At 43.1% G+C, this 23,685-nt stretch overlaps 1 protein-coding gene across 1 annotated transcript in view; it reads right to left on the bottom strand.

Moving 5' to 3' along the window:
- Positions 1 to 23,685, bottom strand: part of LOC146991258 (complement C3-like) — a 71,848-nt gene that overhangs the window by 35,682 nt on the left and 12,481 nt on the right. The window contains exons 5-16 of the mRNA XM_085798665.1: positions 16,164 to 16,258; positions 13,110 to 13,192; positions 12,920 to 13,007; positions 11,328 to 11,430; positions 11,117 to 11,231; positions 10,872 to 10,987; positions 7,231 to 7,377; positions 6,847 to 6,937; positions 6,630 to 6,721; positions 6,302 to 6,499; positions 5,976 to 6,134; positions 4,734 to 4,863 (exon numbers count right to left, since the gene is read on the bottom strand). Coding sequence (XP_085654791.1) covers positions 4,734 to 4,863; positions 5,976 to 6,134; positions 6,302 to 6,499; positions 6,630 to 6,721; positions 6,847 to 6,937; positions 7,231 to 7,377; positions 10,872 to 10,987; positions 11,117 to 11,231; positions 11,328 to 11,430; positions 12,920 to 13,007; positions 13,110 to 13,192; positions 16,164 to 16,258 — 1,417 coding nt within the window. The remainder of the gene's footprint in view (positions 1 to 4,733; positions 4,864 to 5,975; positions 6,135 to 6,301; positions 6,500 to 6,629; positions 6,722 to 6,846; positions 6,938 to 7,230; positions 7,378 to 10,871; positions 10,988 to 11,116; positions 11,232 to 11,327; positions 11,431 to 12,919; positions 13,008 to 13,109; positions 13,193 to 16,163; positions 16,259 to 23,685) is intronic.

The following is a 23,685-nucleotide window of genomic DNA, read 5'->3' as shown; positions in this document are numbered from 1 at the left end:
TATGCAGGATATTTACCTTATGTTTCATTTTTACTTGTTAAAAACCAAGCATATTTTCTAGGCCTTTTCTCGAAAATTGCATATCCATAATAAAATTAGTAGGCTATATCTCTTACCCCTTTCCCACTGGTCAAAAAACCCGCTAACAATCGGCTTTTGGTGGCAGTGGGAAAGGCGCACCGAGCCGCGTCGACCCACGCTGATGCGGGTCAAACGACTCGGCAAGCGACGCGGGTTAAAATCGGTTACACCCCGCCTTTCCGAAGCCCCGCCTTTCCGAAAATAGACTTCCATTCATCGTAATAGCGGGGTTTTCTATTTTTTCTAAAGACCCCGCTATTCCAAAAAGGCTATTGGGGAAACCCCCCCACTCCAAACGGACAGACGGATGTAATCAGAAACGAACTGGAGGCTGTGCAGTGCACAATGCGCATTGATCCTTGTTTCCTTTTTGGGGTCAAATGGATCATGTGCATAATTAACTGCAAAACAAGCAAATACTTCATATTAATGACATATAATGTTCATTATGCTTCTAGCCTGTCTAGCCTCTACCTGGTCTTTTTACTAAACTTAACCAACTCCTTTCTTCGTTGCCTAAGCCCAACCAAAGCATCTCCCTCAGTCTGCTGTCAGCACGAGCGGCGGCTGCAGCAGCCTCGCGCCCTGTGAGCTCAAGCCGGCTTCAGCCGGGTTCAGCCATGCTCGAGCGTAGCAGGGGGGGAGAAAAAAAGGGTATTTCTATTACTGTGTGGCAAATCTCCGACAACGGAGTCGGGGAGAAAGCAAGTGGGACAGATCTTCCCAGTCCCTGCGCAGCGCACGTTTCACAGACAAGCCGCAACACAGAGTGTAAACAACGTCACGGGGTTCAGCACCTTGGACAGCTGCCGGGGGGGGGGGGTCGGAACAGCAGTGTTTCAAAGTGGGGGTATTTCAGAACAGCGGGGTGTCGGAGTGGAGGGGTGTCTGAATGGAGGGCCGTCCCGTCAACCCGCTAATTTACGTGATGACACTGAGCGTTACGTACCGCCACGTAGGCTTGGGCGGTATTACGGTAATACCGTATACTGCAGGTGTTTAAAAATAGCAACGGTATCAATTTCAATACCGTCATGAAAAAATGCAATGCACTTATATAGGAGATAAGGATTAAATATTAAATAAAAGTAATTCAATGTCTAAAATTGATTATATGTCCAGTAGCACTTATGTGTGGTTGAATTTTCAGTTAGTTTAATATGTTAGCCATACAGTCTATGCTTTTAGCCTACTTTTACCTGCCCGACCGCCCCCCACCCCCCCGTCGGACATGTTCCGTCATAGTCACTCTCACTCACACACACATCACACAGCCAGATCACTCTGCACACAGTTTATGAACTTGATTAGTTTCAACAAGTCAGTCGGGTTTTACCGTTATGCCCGTCTATCACCAATAAACACAGTAGATGAGGGTGAGTGACTGAGCTGCGTCAGGTGGGGTGGGGGGTCCGCGGCGTGGAGCGGTGCGGGACTCTGACTGCAGCGGGGACTATCATGTCTCTGCTCCGTGACACTGTGAGACAGACCGCCGGTGAGCCTGTGGGATGGGTCACGCCAATCGTTGAAAACAGCAGTGATACGTCTCCAAACCAGAAACGTCTGGAACAACATCGGAAAAAGTCGCTCTTGACAAGAAAAAAAAAATAGGGACCGGACCTGCCGTGTCTTGTAAAAAAAAAACTGACAGCGAGTGCGTGTCAGGACTTCCTGTATCTGGCCCTTCAAAATAAAAGCCCTATAGCCTTTCATACACAGTTCGGTCATATTGATTTTGACGTAATTTTGACAAGATAGGGCTCCAAATGTTTTTTGTTTTTTTTCCTGCAACCAATCGACCAATGAGATTTTGGCCTGCTAATGTTTAGCCCTAGTATTCAGTTTCTGAATGGTGAAGACACAAGCCAATGTTTGGTAATGCCACTTACGTCATCATTTTTAATTATGGTAAATGGTAAATGGTCTGTATTTTATATAGCGCTTTTCCATCGGAAACGATACCCAAAGCGCTTTACAGTATATCATACATCACATTCACCCATTCACACACACATTCACACACTGATGGCGGAAGCTGCCATGCAAGGTGCTAACCACGACCCATCAGGAGCAAGGTGGGTAAGGTGTCTTGCCCAAGGACACTACAGCAGCAACCGGGACAGAGCGGGATTCGAACGCCAACCCTCTGATCATTGGACGACCCGCTCTACCACCTGAGCCACTGCCGCCCCAGAATTAGTCACGGTAATACCGTATACCGTGGTAAAATGTGGAGGAAGTTTGACGGTATCAAAATTTGGATACCGCCCAAGCCTACCGCCACGTCATCGCGCCGGTCGCGTCTCATATCACGTACCAAAACAGAGCTCTGCTCTCATTCGAGACTGGGATCAAAAGATCAAACAACACTGACCAAAAACGACTGAAAAAAAAAGAAGCGACAGTCTGTTTAACTGACGTGTTTGGGGCCGCAGCAGACTCGCTGTCCGCCACGGTCCTGGTGCTCCAGGTCAGCCAGACACCTCGTCTGCCTCGGCGGACGGACACTCCGCGGCGGGCGGCTGTGGCATGACACTGCGTGTGTTTCTTGCACCGCGGATGAGAGCGGGGCGACTGGTTTATGCTCTGTCTGACTCCCCAGCGGGAGGGCAGACTCGGCTCATTTTGGTCAATGGGAAAGGGGCCAAATGCCGATTGTTAGCGGGAAAACGACCGGTCTATTTGAATACTTTTGGTGTCATAGTAAAGGGAAACAATTTAGAAATTGCTGAGATGTGTAAATTTCAGTATATGTGTTACTGGTGAAGAGTAAATGAAGATGGCACACAGGAAAGAAAAAATATATATATTTGCCCCCCCACCCCCAAAAACAAAATCATATTTTAGATGAGTGTCCTTCAGAATGATGCTGCTGAAGCTCAAAACCTCTATCAAATGATTGCACAATGTATGAACATTGTCTCTGCAGTAGTTGATTCTGATTAATTGAAGCAGGACAAAATTATTGAGATTTTTCTACAAAATATTCAGGCGAGCTTTCCAAAATGTCCATTTTTGGCACAGCTTGGAACCACCTGCCACTATAAACCATTGTTTAATCTTTATTTTCACACAATTTGCATAAACTAACTGAAAAAGAATCAACCGGGACTAAATAACAACTACTTTCTAGGCCCTCTGTGTCCCTCTGCGTAAATCTGCACTCAGAGCAGCTTTTTGGGTGCAGTTACGGCTGGCTCTATCTCTGCAGCGGATTGGTTGATTTGAGTGATTGACAGCTCATTCGAACCGTTAGAGCCAACAGAATGAGGCTATACCCACGTTGCTGTGATTGACAGTACTCACAGCCAATCAGAATCAGCCAAATCCTGAAATGTGTGACACGCAGGTTGTTGTGTGCGGCGCTCACAAAGGTTCCGCCGCTCCTAAAGCCCGTCCGGAGGTGGCGGCAATGCACCTATAAGTTGGATGCCAGCCGGCAATCAAAATCAAAAGAAGAAGAAGCCCGTCTGGACCGATTTAGATCTAACACCGGTCAAAGTTCTAACTGGAAATAGTGTGGATTTACCCATAAAACAAACTTTTCACTGCAAAACAGCAAAGGTAAGAACCATGTACAACCATGTTTTGGCCATCAGTGTCTGTGTTTACTCGACTTTGCTCGTTTTTGGCTTCTCTCTCTGCCGTGCTTCTGTGTAGCTTCTGTGTAGCCGCGGGTCCTATTTCATGAGCGGCAGCTGATGTGTTTTGCATAATGTACAGTAGTATACGAGCCAGAAATGTGGCGACTGGGTCCACACAGAGGTGCTTCATGAAGTTTGATGTTTAGTTGTTTATTTGAGTAGTGTTTGGGTCATATAAACATGGTTTTTACACGTTGTAGACCAGCTTCTGCTGTTTAATTTATAAAATTTTATAAAATATGACTATATTCTTTCATAATTAGTGCTGTAGAGGCTCTGTGGTTGTTCTGTATGTTAGGGTACAGCTTCGGACTAATTAGATGAATCACTTGTAACTTGTTACAGGGAGAGTGGAGGCTCTCTGCCTTCCACACTTGCTGAAAACCAAACATGCATGCCTCTGACCTGGTGTCACAGCTCTCATCTCGGTGGCACTGCGAGTCCGAGACATGATCGTGCCTCGTAAACCGCAATCTCTTGTTTATGACAGATAAGACACACATCATAACATGTATGATAATCCATCGATCTACTGATTGATTATAAAAGGCTTCGTTGAAAACAATTGCACACGACCAGGAGGAGGCTTAGCAAAACAACGGAGAAGTGATGGCTACTGGCTTGTACGATGTAAACAGGAAGTCATTGCCAAACCCGTCAAAATTGCTTAAACTAATTAATTCAGACTAAACATAATTTTTTATGGAAAATAAATATTTGTATTCTGCACCCCTCTAAATGCCCCATGGATGTAATATTTTTGAAAAAATATAGCTTTTAATGAGAATTCTCCATATTCAACCTTTAATCAGTGTTGGGTTATCTTATCTAGTAATGGCTTGGGTGTAATGGACATTTAATGGACATGTAAAGTTACGCACTACAGCTCTAATGGACACACCACTGTACTTTTGGGGAGTTTATAATATGTTGTCTGATTATCTCTAATCTAGATGTAGATCTAGGGAAAGAAATTAAACTTTTAATAAAGAATCAAAGAATCATCACCTTGTCTGTTGGGAGTCCCCTCTAATACGCTTGATGTAAACAGCAGCCCTGCATCGTAAAACACACCCATGTGGTCCTTTCCTCCACCTGGTGTGCAGCCTGTATCATGCTTCTCCACTGTGTCCCATATCTGGATGAAAGTCATACTCACATACAATACAATGCATTCCTTGTGTGCCAGTTTCCATCTTTAAATCTCAATTCAATTCAAAAAACTTTATTTATCCCCGATAAATAACCCCGGTAAATAACAGCCCTTGCGATTGTCTGCATTCTGGTCCTGAAAACCCTGAAACTTGATAGTATGAACTGACCCTAATATAAATCCAGCAGATAGCGGTTTAAAAGGTAACTAAAAAGCCACATAGGCTTTGAGGTGGAATGTAATATTTTTTACTCTGGTGTTCAAATTTACTCTAATTTGATGTATTTTTCAAAGGTGTTTTATTTTGTCACATATGGATCCAACCCATCTCTGAGGAGTAGTGGGCAGCCACGGCACGGCGCCCGGGGACCAACTCCAGATCTTGAGCCAGTGCCTTTGGTCAGGGGCGCTGACTGGAGGATTAACCTAACCGACATGTTTTTAGTCAGTGGCACCGCCTAAAAATTTGGATTTTAATTTAACTGAATATGGGCTATATGGATTGCGCAGTGGTGTTTTGAAGTATTAATAACACTCCATGATAGCCTAGGAGTTACTAAACTAACCTATCCAGGCCGGGTTTATAAAGAAAAGTAATTTGCGGCGAATGTCAAAGCATTGCTTGACTTTCACCAGCCACTAGATGGAAAGCCAGGGAGAAATTATTAAATTCATAAAGAATTTCATCTTACCACTAGGAGTTCTTGCTCTCTATTAGTCTAAAAGTGTCTAAGTTTTCCTCTTTTCCTTGATCCTCTTTACAAAATTGGTGAAACTTTTAGGAAAGGAAAAGTAAAAACTCCCGATCCAAGAGCGAGACTCCATTACTTTGTCTGATTTCAGTTTGCATAGATGCAATAGATCCATGAATCATTCTGGCTAGTCTGCAAAAGTGTCACTGTGTAGACAGCATACAGTCTATAAATTGAATGTGTGTTTTTTCCTTTTACAAATAACTACTTGTCTTGTGATGCTGCAGTCATTTTATATATGTATGTTCCATCGATAGCGTCAAACACACTGGGTAGAACAGTAATTTACATATGTTTTTAAATGGACCCCCTTAAAACACTTTATAGATGGGATAAAGACATTACCCTCTGCTGGGTGAGGCGTAACTTGCTGTTCAACAGGAAGACTCCTTTGTCAACTGCCACCAGTGCCACTGTGGCTCCAGGATCCCCAGTGATCTTCAGCTCTATGTTATCTTTGGGCTCATAGGATGGCCTTTCAGAATCTCCTGTTTCCAGATTTAACTGAAAGAGGGGAGACAACAATGATTGAGACATGCTGATTCGTGTTAAAACAGCTGAATAAAAACCACATACAAATCTTTGTTTTTGTGCCCAGAATCATACACTTGATTGATTAGTTGTGTGTTGTTAGTCGTTAAGCTGTCTGCTACATCAGCGTTGTGTCTCACCGAGCCCATGCAAGAGTCCTGGACATCCACCCAAACAGAGTCTGCTACTACTTCATTGGATGGGGTGTGGTAGTAGGCTATAATGCGGAACGACGGTATCATATCTTTGGTGATAGAAATGATTGTGGACACCACAGTTTCTGATGTTATCTTCAACCGTGCTTTTTCCAACCTTATCAGTTGCCCTTTGCTCAAGACCTTTGGAAACACAGATTTACACATTAGCATTCATCCAACTTGTGTAGCCTATTACTACACGAGGTGTGGAAAATAACACAAATACAAACAGATACAGAGACATGTGTACAGGTTAAAAAAAATTGCTTACTAGATATGTTATGTCACGTCCTTGGTCCAGCTTGTTGTAGTTGAAGTCGACTTTCAGGTTGTCTCCTACTTTTACCTCAGCTTTACCTATACCTGCAGTAGCAGTATTGCATATTTTTTAACATTCAAGATACATTATGCAATGTACAGTAGTTGGACAGAGCTGTAACCTGCACCACTGTCACCACCATCTGATGTTATTAAAGAAGGTTCTTTACCTATGTGGATGTAACTTTTACTTGGGGAGTTGTATGAGAGAACTGTCATGGTGGCTTCGGCTTGGGGGCCATCATGATTCTTTGTCGTTGCCTAGAATTTAAAAGGTTATCATGTGCACAGTTTTATATAAAGCGATGGAGGCTGTTTGCAATACCTTTTTCTTATTGAGATAAAATTGTGGTAGACGATTGTCACGACGCAGAGGTCTTCCTCAGGGGGACCTCTACGTCGAAACTTTGGTTATGTCTGAACATTTGTATTGACTTTTTTTTTTTCTGGCTATGAGCGTGCGACTTAACTTTCTTTAAGTCATATTTTTATATTACCACATACTAGTTTATGTACTCATGTTGGTCAAAAAGGCAACAATTTCAGACACTTACACTGATTTCCAGTGTTTGCTGTGTTTGATGTGTATTGATGCTAAGCCTTGCCATGCCATTTTCTTCAGTTTTGCCAGTCACCTTCCCTGGTTGCAGCTCCACATAGATGTCTTTTGCTGGAGTCCCATCAGGATTCAGAGTTTCAATCTGCCACCAAAGAAATAGACATTGTAACAGTCACAATATAGATTTACAATATTTATTATATTTACTATTTACTATTTATTATATCCATCTAAAAATAGCATCACATTATTATGTAATATGTATAAAAGATAATTTGCCTGTCAGGTAGTGGACATGGGTATAGTGCGACCAGCTTAAAAGGATAGTTAAAAATTTTCACAAATTCGCCTATTGCCATAATCCCTATAGTCACAAGGATAGGTTCATCACCTATAATTATCGTTGCATGTTGTTCTGAGATCTGCAGGGCAGAGACGTGAGCTGCTCAGCTAACACAATTGAGGTAACGGTACATGCATCCCCTGTCCCTGAAAACTCATCGAATACACAATCCAACACAGGGTTCCCACTCTTTTCTTGAAATCATTTTCCAGGTTTTTTCCAGGAAATTTTCACCTGCTACAGTCTAACAGACATGTTATCACACATCCGAAAAAAATTAAATAAGTCTATATTTTAAGTTTGTTTGTAGCGGAAGCTCCCAGTGTTGCTCTGCCGGAAGATTTGCACTGACACAGGCAAAGGAGTGAACTGAGACACTGGGAGCTTCCGCTACAAACAAGCTTAAAATATAGACTTATTTAATTTTTTTCGGAACAATTTCTCATGTTGGGGCTTCAATACAAGAGGGACATTACAGACGAGCAGTATGGAGGTATTTGGATGTTTTTTGGTGTGTCTTTTTGGACGAAGAAAAGTGAGCTCCGTTCGCTACCGTCATATGGACATGCAGTGCTGCACGGAGCCCTGCTGTAACTCAGAGAAGGCACGGAGGACTCTGAAACTTCTCCCAACCCTTAGTCGACATGAGGGTGAGAAGATAATGAGTGAAATTTCAATTTTGAGTGAACTATCCCTTTAATCTCTTCCATGCTTAGAATAACGCAAAAACATGTTGTTTTTGTTTTTAAACCACACTCAAAAGAGCTCTCTGCTGCTCCTCTAGCTGTCACTCAGCTGAGGAGAGAAAACCCATGCTCAATACTGAAAACACTAATCAACTCAAAGTCGCTAGTTTTTTGCTAGGCACTTCTTTGGAAAAGAAATCCTTAGCAGGGTCTGAAAAAGTCAAATAGAGCTCTGGTAGCTGAAGCAAATCATTTGCAGGGCACCCCAAGCTTTTCCAGGACATTTGATTTTTTTTTTTCTTCTAATTTTTTATGTGTTTTACATTACCGAAAAATTGTTCAACCATTTTCAGGTTTTCCAGGAGGCATGGCAACCCTGCAACAACTCCAAAACGCTCCCATGGAGAAATTGTGACCTGCACATTCACCGCACTATGAAATAATAATGTAACATTAGAAGACAGAGTTGTGGGGCGGTGCGTGGCACAGTGGTTAAAGGACAATTCCAGGCGAATTCAACTCAGGGGTGTATTTTCATATAATTTTAGGTCTAAAAGAATGAATCTGAAGATTTTCAGTTTAATCGCTCCTGTTTTGCGGTAGTTGCGTCTGTCCGCGCATCGCCACGGCAGCAATGAATGGGAGTGGATGTAAGTTCCGCTGTTTAGGTTGTTTCCAGCCCTCAAAGCCGCAATTTTTTTCCACAGACAGCATCAGATGGCTACTCAAACATGCACCGAGAAGTTTATTTACTTCAAGCAAGCCGACATGTTTGTAAAAGTCGATCTAATTCAAAGTCTCCAGGAGTCTCGCGCGAGCCCGAAGTTGCAGTGCTGGTGTATTCAGGCGCAGTAGGAGCTACCGCTTGTGTCATAAACACAGGAATATCAACTCTTTACTTGCTTGAAGTGTACATTTTTTCCACAGACAGCGTCAGGTGGCTACTCAAAGATGCGCCGAGAAGTTTTTTTTACTTGAAGCAAGTAAAGAGTTGATATTCCTGTGTTTATGACACAAACGGTAGCTTTTCCCACTGCACCTGAACACACCGAGCACGGCAACTGGGTCTCGCGCGAGACTCCGGGAGACTTTGAATTAGATCTAGTTTTACAAACATTTCGGCTTGCTTGAAGTAAATAAACTTCTCGGTGCATGTTTGAGTAGCCATCTGACGCTGTCTGTGGAAAAAAATTGCGGCTTTGAGGGCTGGAAACAGTCTAAACAGCGGAACTTACATCCACTCCCATTCATTGCTGCCGTGGCGATGCGCGGACAGACGCAACTACCGCAAAACAGGAGCGATTAAACTGAAAATCTTCAGATTCATTCTTTTAGACCTAAAATTATATGAAAATACACCCCTGAGTTGAATTCGCCTGGAATTGTCCTTTAATGTAGAGGCTACAGTCCTCAACACAGGCGTCCTCGGTTCGAATCCCGCGTCGGGCAGACCTTTCCTGCATGTCATTCCCCCTCTCTGCCTCCCCCTTTCCTGTCTATCTCACTATGTACTATCAAGTAAAGGCAAAAAAGCCCCAAAAATATACTTAAAAAAAAAGAAAAAAAAGACAGAGTTGTTTTCAAGGCAAATGAAAAGCCGGAACTACATTCTAGACACAGCTGCTGGGCAGAGTGACTTCAAAAGTGCAAGTAGCCGGCACGGCTATTTGCTTCATGTGTCGTAATGTTACATAATTATATATCATTATTTCATAGCATGGCAAATGTGCAGGTCACAACTTATCTAAAGTATGTTTTGGAGTTGTTGGATTGCATATTTGATGAGTATTGAGGGACTACCGTTCACCTCCATTGTGAGGTGACATACTCGTGAGAAGGGGGCGTGGTGTTGGGGATTTCTCAAAATTGGTGGCAGCTGCTCCCGAGAGGGAAGTCGGGATTTTGGGCCGGATGTAGGGAGAAGGCAGAGGCCCACGAGGAAGACGCCACAGGGAGAAGGCGACTCAACGACACACCGAGGAGACTGAAGCGACATCCACCACACCACCACTTGTTTTTCTTTTTGACCCACACTTAATGAACTTAAACAACTAAACCAAGAGCAGGCTGTCCGGGAAACCGAAGTCAAAGAAGACCGCCGGAGCCGAACCACGGACAGGGCGCGCGCACCTGGGTGACACACGACCCCCCTCCAGGTAGGAAACAACTGCACTCACCCAGGGAAATAACTTCACTTACACGTCGATGCATCACGCAGGGACTGGTAGGTTTATGTTAGGTGCTGGGCTAACCTTTGGGAGGGGGTTTTGGTTAGGTAGAGCCGAGGCGAGCCTGGCACCGTAACAATACACGGATAATTAAAGTTATAATGAACCTACTCCTGTGACTAAAGGGATTATGGCAATAGGCGAGTTTGCCAAAATGTTTAACTATCCCTTTGAGAATGATACAATGACAATATACTGAGTCATTGTGGTTACATCTACAATCTCCTTTTCTTTTTTTTAACCTCAACCAGTTTCTGTGGGAGAGGGTTCTCTTGTTTTCACATGAAGAATGTATGACCAATTAAAAATGACAAGTGACACCCTGCAGCCATGACAATATCTCACTTTCATTTTACATACATGTGAACAGGTACATTACCACAACGTCAAAGGACATTCCTGGTTTGAAATATTTGGATGTTCTCCTGAAGTAGATGGCATACGGTGATCTGACAATCTTTATATTCCTCAGCTCTGCGTGCACCATTTCAGCACCTTTGCAAACACATGAACAATTACACACAAAATCACACAGACTCATGCTAATGATGTGACCGTTGGGCCTGTTAAATCAGTGTCACAAATGACCTCACCAAACTCCTTGATGATGTATTTTTCTCTTACCGTCCTCTGTCTGCACACTAGCATGTACAAATATGGAACCTCCAATCAGGTTGTTGATGTCGAGCGGAAGGATGTCTGTTTTCGACAGTTTAGCTTCTCCTTTACCTTCTGTGATCTAATGTGACATAATGTATTCATTTATTCTGACATAGGTAGTTAAGTATAGGTACTTTACCACATTTGCAGTAGCCATAGTAACTGAGCTGCTCACGTCCACTGTCTTAACAGACTTGGGAAACGGCTTCTTTTGACCCTCATGCACAATGCCAAATACTACGGTGGCTGTCCCTTCAACCTTTTCATTAAACAGATACCTGAAACCATTAGAGAGGGACAGATTTAGAAAATGTAACAGAACAGTCAAATTCCAAATGCTCAGATATCGCAACATGTTCATTCATACACACAGGAAGTATTCACCAGGGTTAAAAAGCTGCTACAGGGAACAAAACAGTCAATTCAAGTCTGTCAGCACTTCTCCTGACACTGAGTGAGGATGTAATAATTGATAATAATTCAATAAAGTGAGTGAGGGAGTAATAATTCAAGCCTACACACTCATTAAAGAACAGTGTGACGAGAGGAAATTAGGTATGTTATTGTCGATAATGTATTGGTTCATGTCTATAAGGCTTTTCATTCTTCTAATCTGTTATTTCAGTCCACCCAAAAATGGCTATGGGGATGCTTTGGAAGTGGATGTCAGTGATAAGTATCACAAGACAACTTATTACAATTTTTCTCCATTGGTTTGTCTAATTTCTTGAAACAGAAATTACATTCTCAAAACAACATGAACAAATCTCCAAACCACTTGGCAATTGTTCACAACAGAAATGTATTTCTCATTCATTTCATCACATTGCAAATGTCTTACTTACTACATGTTTGCAAATGATTAAGTACAGGTAGCCTACATTTAGCACAATTTCCAAGTGAATAGATCTTGTTGATCTAAACTGATTGATTGATTGATTGATTGATTGATTGATTGATTGATTGATTGATTGATTGATTGATTGATTGATTGATTGATTGATTGATTGATTGATTGATTGATTGATTCTCAGTCTAATGGTTGGTCTCTCCAAAACATGTCAGCATCATTTCATTGTAAAAGTCATGACATGCAAAATAGTCTGTTCAATTCTCAAAATCAGTCAAGAACATAATATCTAATAATAATCTATCTTTTGTTTGTGTTTATATTGCTGTATATTATGCTGTACTCTGCTGAATGGAAGTGACTTAATGTTTGTGAATAAAAATCTTTACAATTTCCTTGCCAGTATGAGTGCAATGTGTGATGTCAAACCTCTTCCAGTTTTATACACAAGTGTATTCTGTTAGCCAGACAAAAAAACTAGTACAGTAACCACTATCACTGAAGGACTGGGCTAAGACTGAGAGGAGGACATGAGGGATATTTCAATGGTCCTTTGCCATAGTGACAAAACATCTAAACATGTTGACTTGCAGTGCTCACACAACACCAAAGGGACGATGTATTTTGCGGGCACTGACTATTCATATGTGAAAAAAAAATTGTTTTGACATGTTAGTGAACTGTTTTGGGAGAGATAAGCGCTTTTGCACATGAGCTATGGTGTTGTGCTGAACTTTAACAGTGTTTTGCTAAATGATCTTAGAGTTTGAGAATGTAATTTCTGTTTCAAGAAATGAGCCAAACCAACGGAGAAAAACTGTAACATCCTTTAAAATTTCCACAACTATTCTACTTATCAAACATTTTCTCTAAAAGCTACATCAAAACCATCCAATAACAAAAAACCCTTCACATACGTTGCGTCGATTTTGATGGTGAGCTCCTCACGGTCCACTCGGAAGGAGGTTTCTGAAGACTCAAGCTTCACCTCAAAATTGGGCAGCACTGATAAATTATACACATTTTATTGTGTGTCCAAGTCAAATTTAAATGTATATTGTGTATGTATATTTGACACCAAAAAACAATTGAGGTTAAATGACTCACCATATTCTTTGACCTCAAACTCTGCAGAATAGACGTGCTGGGGGATGCTGAGGAACTTAGCCACCACTTTGTAAATTCCGGGACTACACACACACACACACACACACACCTTTGTCAACAATCAAGAAATCAATTTGACTTCTGCTGCTATGGTTAAGACTGTTTATATATATATATATATATATACTGTATTGGCTGACTCACAGTTCTCTCATTGTTTTGTTAACTATAGTTTCTTTTGTTTGCTATTAATCTGAATAGCAGACTGTAGAGCAGGCATCACCAAATGGCGGACCTCGGTCCGGGTCCGGACCGAGTGATGGTTCGATCCGGACCCGAGACCAATCTCTAATAAGTTAACATTTTCCTGGAGTATTTTTTTCCGACGGGACAGCGGGCTCAGCTATAGGTCAATACGGCAGCTTCACTCAATTGAGCCAATCAGATCGTTTGTTTACCCTGCGCGGCCAGTGCGAGTGCGTCCGAGAGGGACAGAGAAAGTAGACGGAGTGATGACAGCATGTCTTGCTCCAAAATAAAAAAAAGTTGATGCTGAAGTCAAAGGCGAGCCGCCGGGCGATTGTGGCCGCCGCCACCGCCTTGGTTAAGCGTGTGTGTGTGTGTGCGTGCGTGGGGGCCGTTCAGATGGGTCTCTTGTTGCGCGCGCAAGCCCATTACTTTAATGTGCGCTCACAACCGAGAGCGACGCTGTAGCGGTGCGTATTCGGTGCGACGTGCTTGTTTCCTGCTTCTCCGCCGGTGTTGTGCCAGACCCCGGTTCTCCCTCGGTCTGTAAACTTTTTCACGCGGAGCTCTGCCCCGTTTGAAAGGAGAAGGAAGCCGTATGCGGAAAGACGTCGCTTCAGAGATGTAGAATGTGTGTTATAGAAGAGAAACACCTATTTCAGGACTACTGACTTGTATCACCAGAACAGAACAGACACATCCTGTGATTTTCAGCCTCCCTCCATATTTAATGGAGGGAGACAATGCAATGCAGCTATCAAGATGCTTTTGACACCTTGGCCTCAAAAAAAGAAAGAAAGAAAAAAACAAACAGGGAAACCCCTTATTTATTCTGTCTTGTTCTCTTTAATTGAAATAACAGGCCTGGGGGCTACTTTTTTCATGGTAAAAAAAAATAAATAAATAAATAAAAGCTAGTTGTTTACTATACATGCATTATGTTAAATGTTTCCTGTGTTGGAAATTGACAATAGATATGAAAATGCACTTCGTTGATTTTATTTATTTGACATAGGGGTAGGCTATAGCTTATAAGACACCATTTGGACTTTATAAGGTTCGGACCTTTCACTTGGATGAAAGTTTAGTAACTGGACCTCAATGAATTTTAATTGCTGTAGAGGCATGACTTCCCCTTTACCCGGTATCTGACCAGCCCTCTTTTCTTTAATTGTACTCCCCTAACAACTCAATACAGTACTTCTCAGTACCACTATAACATGGCATTATTACAACTTTTCTTCTTTTCTTTCTTATCTTTTCTTATGTCTTCATTTTACAACAAATTTATGACATCATTACTGTAAAAGCCCACCTTTCTGTTATTTCTCAGAACATTTTTTTCATATCAATGGACTATTACTATGTCATAAAGAGATCCAAATTACAGGGTTACAATTTTTTTTCATTTGTATAATTAAAAAAATAAAAGACTAAACACATCACCAACATTGGTATACAGTGCAAAACTTGCAAAGTGCGCCTGGACACACACCTGCGCCTCGCTTGTGCCTGATCTGTCTGGGAAACTAGAGCCCTAAGTGGTTAGAACCAGCAAATTGTTGCTTGCAGTTATAGTTTCCTTTTCTTTTTTTGTCATTGTTTTGGATAAATCATTTACTTTAATATGTAAACGATGCAAAGCCTGTGAAGCTAGTTCAGGCAGACGACTCAAGCTGCACCCATCCTGATCAGCTGATCAATCACGTGCTCTCCTCATCCAAATGGAGCGGGATGTTTAACCCCCCTGCTTACCTGCTCATCCCTGGCTATGCTGCCGCTGCCGCTGCTGCTATTTTTCTGCTCTGCTACTGCTGCTGCCCACTGCTGCCACTGCTTACATTTTGTTGCTGCTGCTGCTGCCCATGAGGTTTTGCACCACCTCTCCAGCATCCATCTGTGGGCTCTGTCTCTATGGTCCCCTGCGGGGGTCTGCTTCATTCCCTGTAATGTCTGGCAAAGCTTCATTCAGGGAACGAATAACTGAGACAGAGCCTGACGCCAAATCTGCTGCAGCCATGCACAAGGATACCTATGCTGTGCTTCAGCTTGCCATGCTTATCCACAAGTTTCTGAACGTCATCTATGGTCAAACCCGGAAGCCGGTTTTCCCGGTTTGGAATTGTATGTTTACGTTTCCATGGTTTTCAGTCGTTATCATAGTTGCGGTAAATGCATGGATCTATTAACGCTGGCTTTTAACACGGATGTCAATTTGTGTGATATCCACTGTTAAAAGCTGGTGTGATGATCCATGCATTTCACAGATTTTCATTGAAAAAAAAACTACCGACTACCGAAACCATGGAAACGTAAACATAAAATTCCACCGGAAGAGCAAAACCGGCAAAACAGGCTTACGTTTTTGACGTTCGGAAAAAGGTGGTTACGCTCAATCCTAACTGAACTAAGATTAATAAACATTACAGTTACAGCTGGGGAATCTATTGTTCCACAGACATGAAAATCTCCCATAGCCAATGGTCCCTTTCCTTCTTGCAATCCCCAGCTTTCAATTTCATGACTGTATCTTGTGTAACTGGGAAGACATCACAATGACCAAACCTAGGATAAACACCTGCCAAAGTACCCAAGACCACCTCTGTGGTGGTCTGTACTACGCTATCTTCCAGGACCACATTTTGCCATGATGGTGCACACACAGAGACTGGTAGGTGAAATCAATATCAGTCATGCTTGCTTGTTTGCAGCTGTTCAATTCAAAATGTCTTGTCACTGAATTGAATTCACCTATTGATCATGTTGCAAATGTGAGTTAAACTAAACTAAATCCAATTAAATACTCACCTGGCAAGTGTACTAAGTCGGTAGGCCCCATCGTAGTATCCTGATATCAGGGAGAATGGAGCATTAGGAAGAGCTAAAGCCACGCCTTCAGGGGTCTAAACACAAACAGCATTTGACCAACCATTAATAGTAGCAAGGTGTAAGAGAATCTAATACTGTAAGTCACATTTAGTGTGCTCTGTGTGCTACGTGACCCCCCCCCCCTTTGGTCAGACATTATTTAGAAGTTTAATCGCGTGTGCTCTAGATCCGTCTCTTTCTTTCTAACATTTCAAAGTTTAGTTACTTAAGTGTTATATTTAGTTAGAGCAATTTAGCAGGATACTCTGACTGTTTTGCCACAATCAATATGCTTTTATTTTGAAGGTTTTATTTTTGAAAAAAGGAAGTACATGTAAACAGGTCAGGTGACTTCCTTCCTTGCTGATAACCAGGAAATGAACACAAACATGCTTCAGAGACACTGCTTAAGCTAACTTTCTCTCCTGCTTCCTGCGTTTTATGCCTTTTGACGGCATCGTTGGTATGTATTGATTTGGTTTAATGTTATTAATGACCGCAGATGGTTATTTTTGTCACAATGTTTAGTTTGAAAAGTTTATTCAGGAAGTCTATCGAGTTATTTAGGGCTGCCACAAACGATTATTTTGATAGTCGACTAGTCACCGACTATTTTTTTCGATTAGTCGACTAATCGGATCATATGGAAATTGAATGCAAAACATACAGATTATCGCACCAGCATGCAGCTGCTCTTATATACCATCATTAGCTTTCAGTTTGAAGTGTTTAAGGTATATGCTAACTAAAAATAAAGACAATTAAGATGATAGTTCATTAAACATTTAATGAAATATGCAGCTTTAACTGTAGCATAAAGTGCAAACAGCTGAGTAAAATAAAGATAAGGCACTGGCCTAAACAACACCAAAATAAATACTTAAAGGTTTTTTAGGTTTTTCTTTCCTTCATTTGTCTCTGGCATTAAACATAGCTACATTTAAATAAAATGAGGTAGACACCTGAAACTAAGGAATTATTCACAATAATAAAGTTTTGGTAGGCTTATCATTCAAATATAACTTGCTCAGTGTAAATAATAGTCGTTCTGTTAAAAAAAATCGAATAGTTTATAAGACAATCGTCTTGTCTGAAAACAATTAAATGTTCCCTTTTTACTGTCACAGAGGGAGAAACATGGAAAGACTCCACCAGAAAGTTCTGTGTGAAACTCTGTCAAATGAAAACAAGTGAAACTGAGGTGCAGCTCAAACTCTGCACGGTGTGGACTGTGATGAGAAGCTACCGGAAAATATTGACGTAGATTTATGCCGGGAGAGAAGACTTCCTCGTTACAGTAACATGAGCGTGCATTACGTGACCAGGACGCGGTAACGTTCCAATATTCTCCAACACAGACTCTCAAAGTCCGCGATTTTATTTTTAAACGACGAACGGCTGTTTTTCAGTCCGTGATTTAAAACGATGGAGCGGCGGTACCGCTCCTATAGCGCTTCTCATTTAAAACGACAGACGAGAGAGAGAGAGAGAGAGGAGAGAGAGAGAGAGGGTGAGGAGCGGTGGCGGCGGTGGCGGTGGGGGCGGGGGCGGGGGCGGAGGGACGGTGGGGGGTTACACCGGTGCCGCTTGATGAGGGACAAGACAGGTAGAGAGAGAAAAGAGAGAGAACACCTATGTGTACTGAGTGAGTGACTGCATGTGTATGTGTGGTGGGCGGCTGCGGCGGCGGGTGCGTGTGTGGAAGGTGCGGCAGCAGTTTTGAGAGAAAAACAAAATAAAATAAAAAACAAACAACGACGCATCGACTATTAAATTAGTTGTCGACGATTTTAATAGTCGACGTAGTCGTGACTAGTCGACTAATCGTGGCAGCCCTAGAGTTATTGACTACTCCGCTATGACTGTTACTAAGATTAATGCTAAAATTCATGTAAGGGAATAAATGCAAATAGATGTCAATAAATAGTGGATTATGCGTTAAAATACAATGGTTTACGGATAAATAAGTAAATAGCAGTTAAAAAACAAGCACTTTAGTTCATTTAAGAATCAGTATATTTACATTGTTTTGTGTGTGTAAGTATAACAAAGAAGCAACTTTTGTATTCATTATGCCTTTTGTGTGTTTTAGTTTTACTCTTTCTTACACCAATAAACCTGTGGACAACGGACAACTGTCTTCAGAGTCGTGATGTCAGGAAGGAGTTTGTCTAGCTGCCAAAGTGTATCACAACACATATACGGAGGGCAGCATAGTAAAACAACGGCTTTCTAGCGGGCACAATGATGCAGCAAGCTGACAGATGCTACTAACGACGTCATCACACGCAGCCAGTGGGTGACCGTCACGACAGTGTCTAAACGGAGGTATGACTGACAACGCCATGTCCGAGAAAGCAACTTCATTAAAGACAAGGTCCCGTGCTTCATGTTCTGCTGCACACTCAAATGTATCATCAACGGGATCTGCTGCAGCGAAGGCAAGGGCTAAAGCAGAGGCCGCAAAGGCACGCATGTCATACGCTGAAGAAGAAATGAGCCTAAAGTTAGAAAAAGCTAAGCTGGAAGCCTCAATAGAAATGCTTCATTATAAAAAAGCAGCCGTTGCTGAGGCAGAAGCCCTCGAAGCTGCGGTAGATGCAAACAGTGAAAGATATAGTTGTGTGTTAAATTTGGATTCCACCCCTTTGGAAGCTGCACAACGCACAGAACAATACGTGATCGACCAAGCCAAATCACAAAAAACAGACGCTCAGCTGCACGACGATGGTGTCACAATCAAAAGAGAGCCGAGCCCAGGCTACAGAGCTCCAGCTTCGGCCGTCGGGTCCGGGGCCGGCTCTTTCCATTCAGCCCAAGTCGATACCACTTCCTTCCACACTCATAGTCACAGTGCAGCTTTTCAACCATCTCGCCTCACTCCACATCAGCCTTACATTCGTAAAGATGAAAGGTTTGATGGAACACGCAATGTACAGTTTGACAACAACAATGTCACTCCTGATCACGGTCAACATGAGAAACGTCATTCTGCTCGCAAATCACATCGCTTACCTTCAAACTCTAATAATGACAACTCCAACGTTAGTGATGTCGTGAGATACTTCGCTCGCCGTGAGCTTGTTGCTACAGGTCTACTTCAATTCAATGATAGACCCCAAAACTACAAAGCGTGGAAACGTTCTTTTCAGAACGCAACCAGTGGTTTAGACCTGACACCGAGCGAAGAAATGGATCTTCTGCTTAAGTGGCTCGGCAAAGAGTCAGCAGAACACGTCGAGCACATAAGAGCAATACACATTAATCATCCGGCAGAGGGGTTGGCCATGATATGGGACAGACTTGAACAATCTTATGGTTCTGCAGAAGTGATAGAAGATGCTCTGTTCAAACGTATCGACGCCTTTCCAAAAATAACTACACGAGATTATTCTAAACTAACAAAGCTGGGTGATCTTTTGATGGAACTAGAGTCAGCCAAAAATGAGGGAGATCTACCTGGCCTCTCTTTCCTCGATACAGCGAGAGGCGTCAACCCAATCATGCAAAAGCTCCCTTTCAATCTGCAGGAAAAGTGGGCTTCAGTTGGGGCATCCTACAAAAGGCAACATAATGTTCCATATCCCCCCTTTGCCTACTTTGTGGACTTTGTGACTGTAGAAGCTAGTGTCAAGAATGATCCAAGTTTCAACTTCACCTCTCATTCAGACATGTCTCCCAGGACAGACAAAACAGCTTGGAAGCCAAACAGACAGCGAGAAGTGTCTGTTCACAAAACGGACATATTTCCCAAAACAATGTCGGATCCTGGAGAACCCTCAAAGAAATTTGGTGACTGTGACAAACTCTGTCCGATACATAAAAAACCGCACCCTTTATGGAAATGCCGTGCATTCAGAGAAAAACCTATCGAAGACCGCAAGACCTTCTTAAAAGAGAATAATGTCTGCTTCAAGTGCTGTGCTTCGTCATCACATATTGCAAAGAACTGCACATTTAATGTTAGATGTTATGAATGTAAAAGTGAAAAGCACCACACAGCGCTTCACCCTGGACCCGCTCCCTGGGTTGAAGGAACGAACACGGCTCCAGAGCATGGCGGGGAGGAGGATGACTCCCCACAAGCCCATGTCACCACCAAATGCACAGATGTCTGTGGTGGAGATGTGACGGATCGATCTTGCTCAAAAATATCTCTTGTGAAAGTATATCCAGCCGGCCACACTGACAAAGCAGTGAGGATGTATGTGGTTTTGGATGAACAGAGCAACAGATCACTAGTTCGTTCGCAGTTCTTCAAAATCTTCAATGATCAAAGTCAAAGTGCTCCTTACTCATTAAAAACCTGTGCTGGAGTAAAGGAAGCATCAGGAAGAAGGGCTAGTGGCTATGTTGTGGAATCGCTGGACGGATCAGTCACAATCCCTCTACCCAGCCTCATAGAATGTGATGACATTCCAAATAACAGGGATGAGATTCCAACTCCCGATGCGGCTCTTCATCATGTACATTTGAAATCAGTTGCACATCTCATTCCAGATATCGATCCACAGGCCCAAATTATGCTTCTCTTTGGTCGAGATATTATAAGAGTGCATAAGGTCCGCAGACAGGTGAATGGCCCACACAACCTACCTTATGCCCAGAAGTTGGATCTGGGATGGGTCATCGTGGGTGATGTGTGTTTAGGGAAAGTTCACAAACCGCCGACAGTCAGCGCCTTCTTCACAAACACCACGGAACGGGGACGCCCTACTCTCTTTGACCCATGTCCTAACGTGTTCCATGTAAAGGAAAAATACAGTGAAACCCAGATCACAAACTACCTCGAAACACGTGCTGAGGAGATATCAAACTGTGATGTCGACAGCCTCGGACATGACATCTTCAAGCAGTCCAAAGATGACAACAACATGGCTCCATCTATTCAGGACATTTCGTTCATGAAAATTATGAAGGAAGGACTAACAAAAGATGTAAACAACAGTTGGGTAGCTCCGTTACCTTTTAAATGCCCACGTCCATGGCTTCCCAATAACAGGCCACAGGCATTGAACCGTCTCAAGTCGCTCAAGCGCAACTTTGAAAGGAAGCCTGAAATGAAAGAACATTTTCTCATTTTCATGGACAAGATGTTCAAGAATGGTCATGCCGAGTTAGCCCCTCCTCTTGGGGAGGAAGAAGAGCGGTGGTACTTACCAATATTTGGTGTGTACCATCCAAGAAAACCAAAGCAAATTCGAGTGGTCTTCGATTCCAGTGCCCAGTTCAATGGTGTGTCACTCAACGACGTGCTGTTGACTGGGCCTGATCTGAACAACACACTACTCGGTGTACTGATGCGCTTTAGAAAGGAAGCAATCGCCTTTACGGCAGACATAGAACAGATGTTCTATTGTTTTTCAGTAAGAGAAGATGATAGGAACTTCCTACGTTTTCTATGGTTCCAAGACAACGACCTCTCCAAAGACGTTGTGGAGTATCGAATGACGGTCCACGTCTTTGGAAATAGCCCGTCGCCCGCAGTGGCTATTCATGGCCTGCATCAGTCTGTTCAGGTCAGCGAGCTCCCCATCGATCCTGAAGTTCAACGTTTTGTGTTACGGGACTTCTATGTAGACAATGGGTTGAAGTCCCTACCTACAGTCGAAGCTGCAGTCAACCTGCTAAAAAAGACGCAGGAGGTCCTCTCCAAATCAAACCTAAGGCTGCACAAAATTGCAGCAAACAACAAGGAGGTCATGGAGGCCTTTCCAGTCGCAGATCGTGCAAAAGACCTTAAAGACCTGGACCTCAATGCAGATGTGCTGCCAATGCAGCGCAGCCTTGGAATCAATTGGGACCTCCAGACCGACTGCTTCAACTTCAGCGTCTCTCATGAGGTAAAACCCTACACTCGACGGGGTGTTTTGTCTACAATCAATAGCCTCTACGATCCTTTAGGGTTTGTATCTCCAGTCACGATACAAGGTAAGGCTATTCTGAGATAACTTACCGTTGAGAACAGTGACTGGGACTCGCCTTTGCCCCGAGAAATGGAACAAGCATGGACATCTTGGAGAGCTTCTTTGGAAGAACTGTCCCAACTCTTGATTCCCAGAGCTTACACCACAGTTTCACCCACAGCAGCTGTCAGAAGGGAGTTGTGTGTCTTTTCTGACGCATCAACAAAAGCTATCGCCGCTGTGGCGTATCTAAAAGTAACTGACTCTGCTGGAAATAACCAGGTCGGATTTGTAATGGGCAAAGCCAAGCTGACCCCCCGTCCGGAGCAAACAATTCCAAGACTGGAACTTAGTGCGGCGGTTCTTGCAGTGGAGTTAGCAGACTTAATTTCAGCAGAACTGGACCTTCAGCTCGATGCTACAACCTTCCACTCAGACAGCAAAGTAGTCCTGGGCTACATTTTTAATGAAACCAGGCGCTTTTATGTTTATGTAAGTAACCGGGTATTACGTATCCGAAGGTCATCTCGCCCAGATCAGTGGCGCTACGTGTCAACAGAACAGAACCCTGCGGACCACGCTACACGTTCTGTCGCCGCAGGCCAATTGAAGGACACGAGCTGGCTGAGTGGACCCAAATCTCTATACACACCAGAGACATGTGCCTTGGAGAGCACCTATGAACTTGTAGATCCAAGTTCAGACCTAGACATTCGCCCTCTAGTGTCCACTTTGAGTACTACAACAACGTCCAAGCAGCTTGGTTCACATCGTTTCTCAAAGTTCTCATCCTGGAAGTCTCTAACTAGGGCCATTACTCGCCTCATTCACATAGCCCGTTGTTTCAACACAACCTTGAAGAAGGGGACATGTAAGGGCTGGCACTACTGCAAAACAGGATACACAGTCGAGGAGTCTGATCAAGCATCTCACATCATCATTCAAGCTGTACAGGAGGAAATCTACAGTCAAGATATCAAATGTATCCAAAAACATGAACAGATCCCCAAAAGTAGTCCTCTCAGAAATCTGGATCCTTTCATTGATACACACGGCCTTCTGAGAGTCGGAGGTCGTCTTCACAATGCAAACCTGGATCAGAGTGAAAAGACTCCAGTGATTATTCCTGGCAAACATCAGGTTGCAGCCTTACTCATCATGCATCACCATGAACACATCCATCACCAAGGCCGTCTGTTTACAGAGGGGGCTGTCCGTACAGCTGGCTTTTGGATACTTGGTGGCAAGCGAAAAGTGAGCAGCATCATTCATCAGTGTATAACCTGCAGAAGGCTTAGAGCGCCACTTACGATCCAAAAGATGGCCAATCTGCCAGCGGACCGCCTTTCGACAGAGCCTCCCTTTACAAATGTCGGGCTCGATGTGTTCGGCCCTTGGAGCGTCTCTTCACGTAGAACAAGAGGAGGTCATGCACATAGTAAGCGTTGGGCCGTGATTTTCACGTGTATGAGTCTAAGAGCGGTTCATATTGAAGTCATAGAATCCCTTGACACATCCAGCTTCATCAATGCGCTGAGGCGCTTTCTGGCTGTGCG

The sequence above is a fragment of the Trachurus japonicus genome, chromosome 1, assembly GCF_045865225.1.
Source record: "Trachurus japonicus isolate A0001 chromosome 1, Traja_1.0".
In the NCBI taxonomy this organism is placed as follows: Eukaryota; Metazoa; Chordata; class Actinopteri; order Carangiformes; family Carangidae; genus Trachurus; species Trachurus japonicus.
The sequence above is the reverse complement of the archived record's forward strand: the minus strand, read 5'-3'. Positions and strand labels throughout refer to the sequence as shown.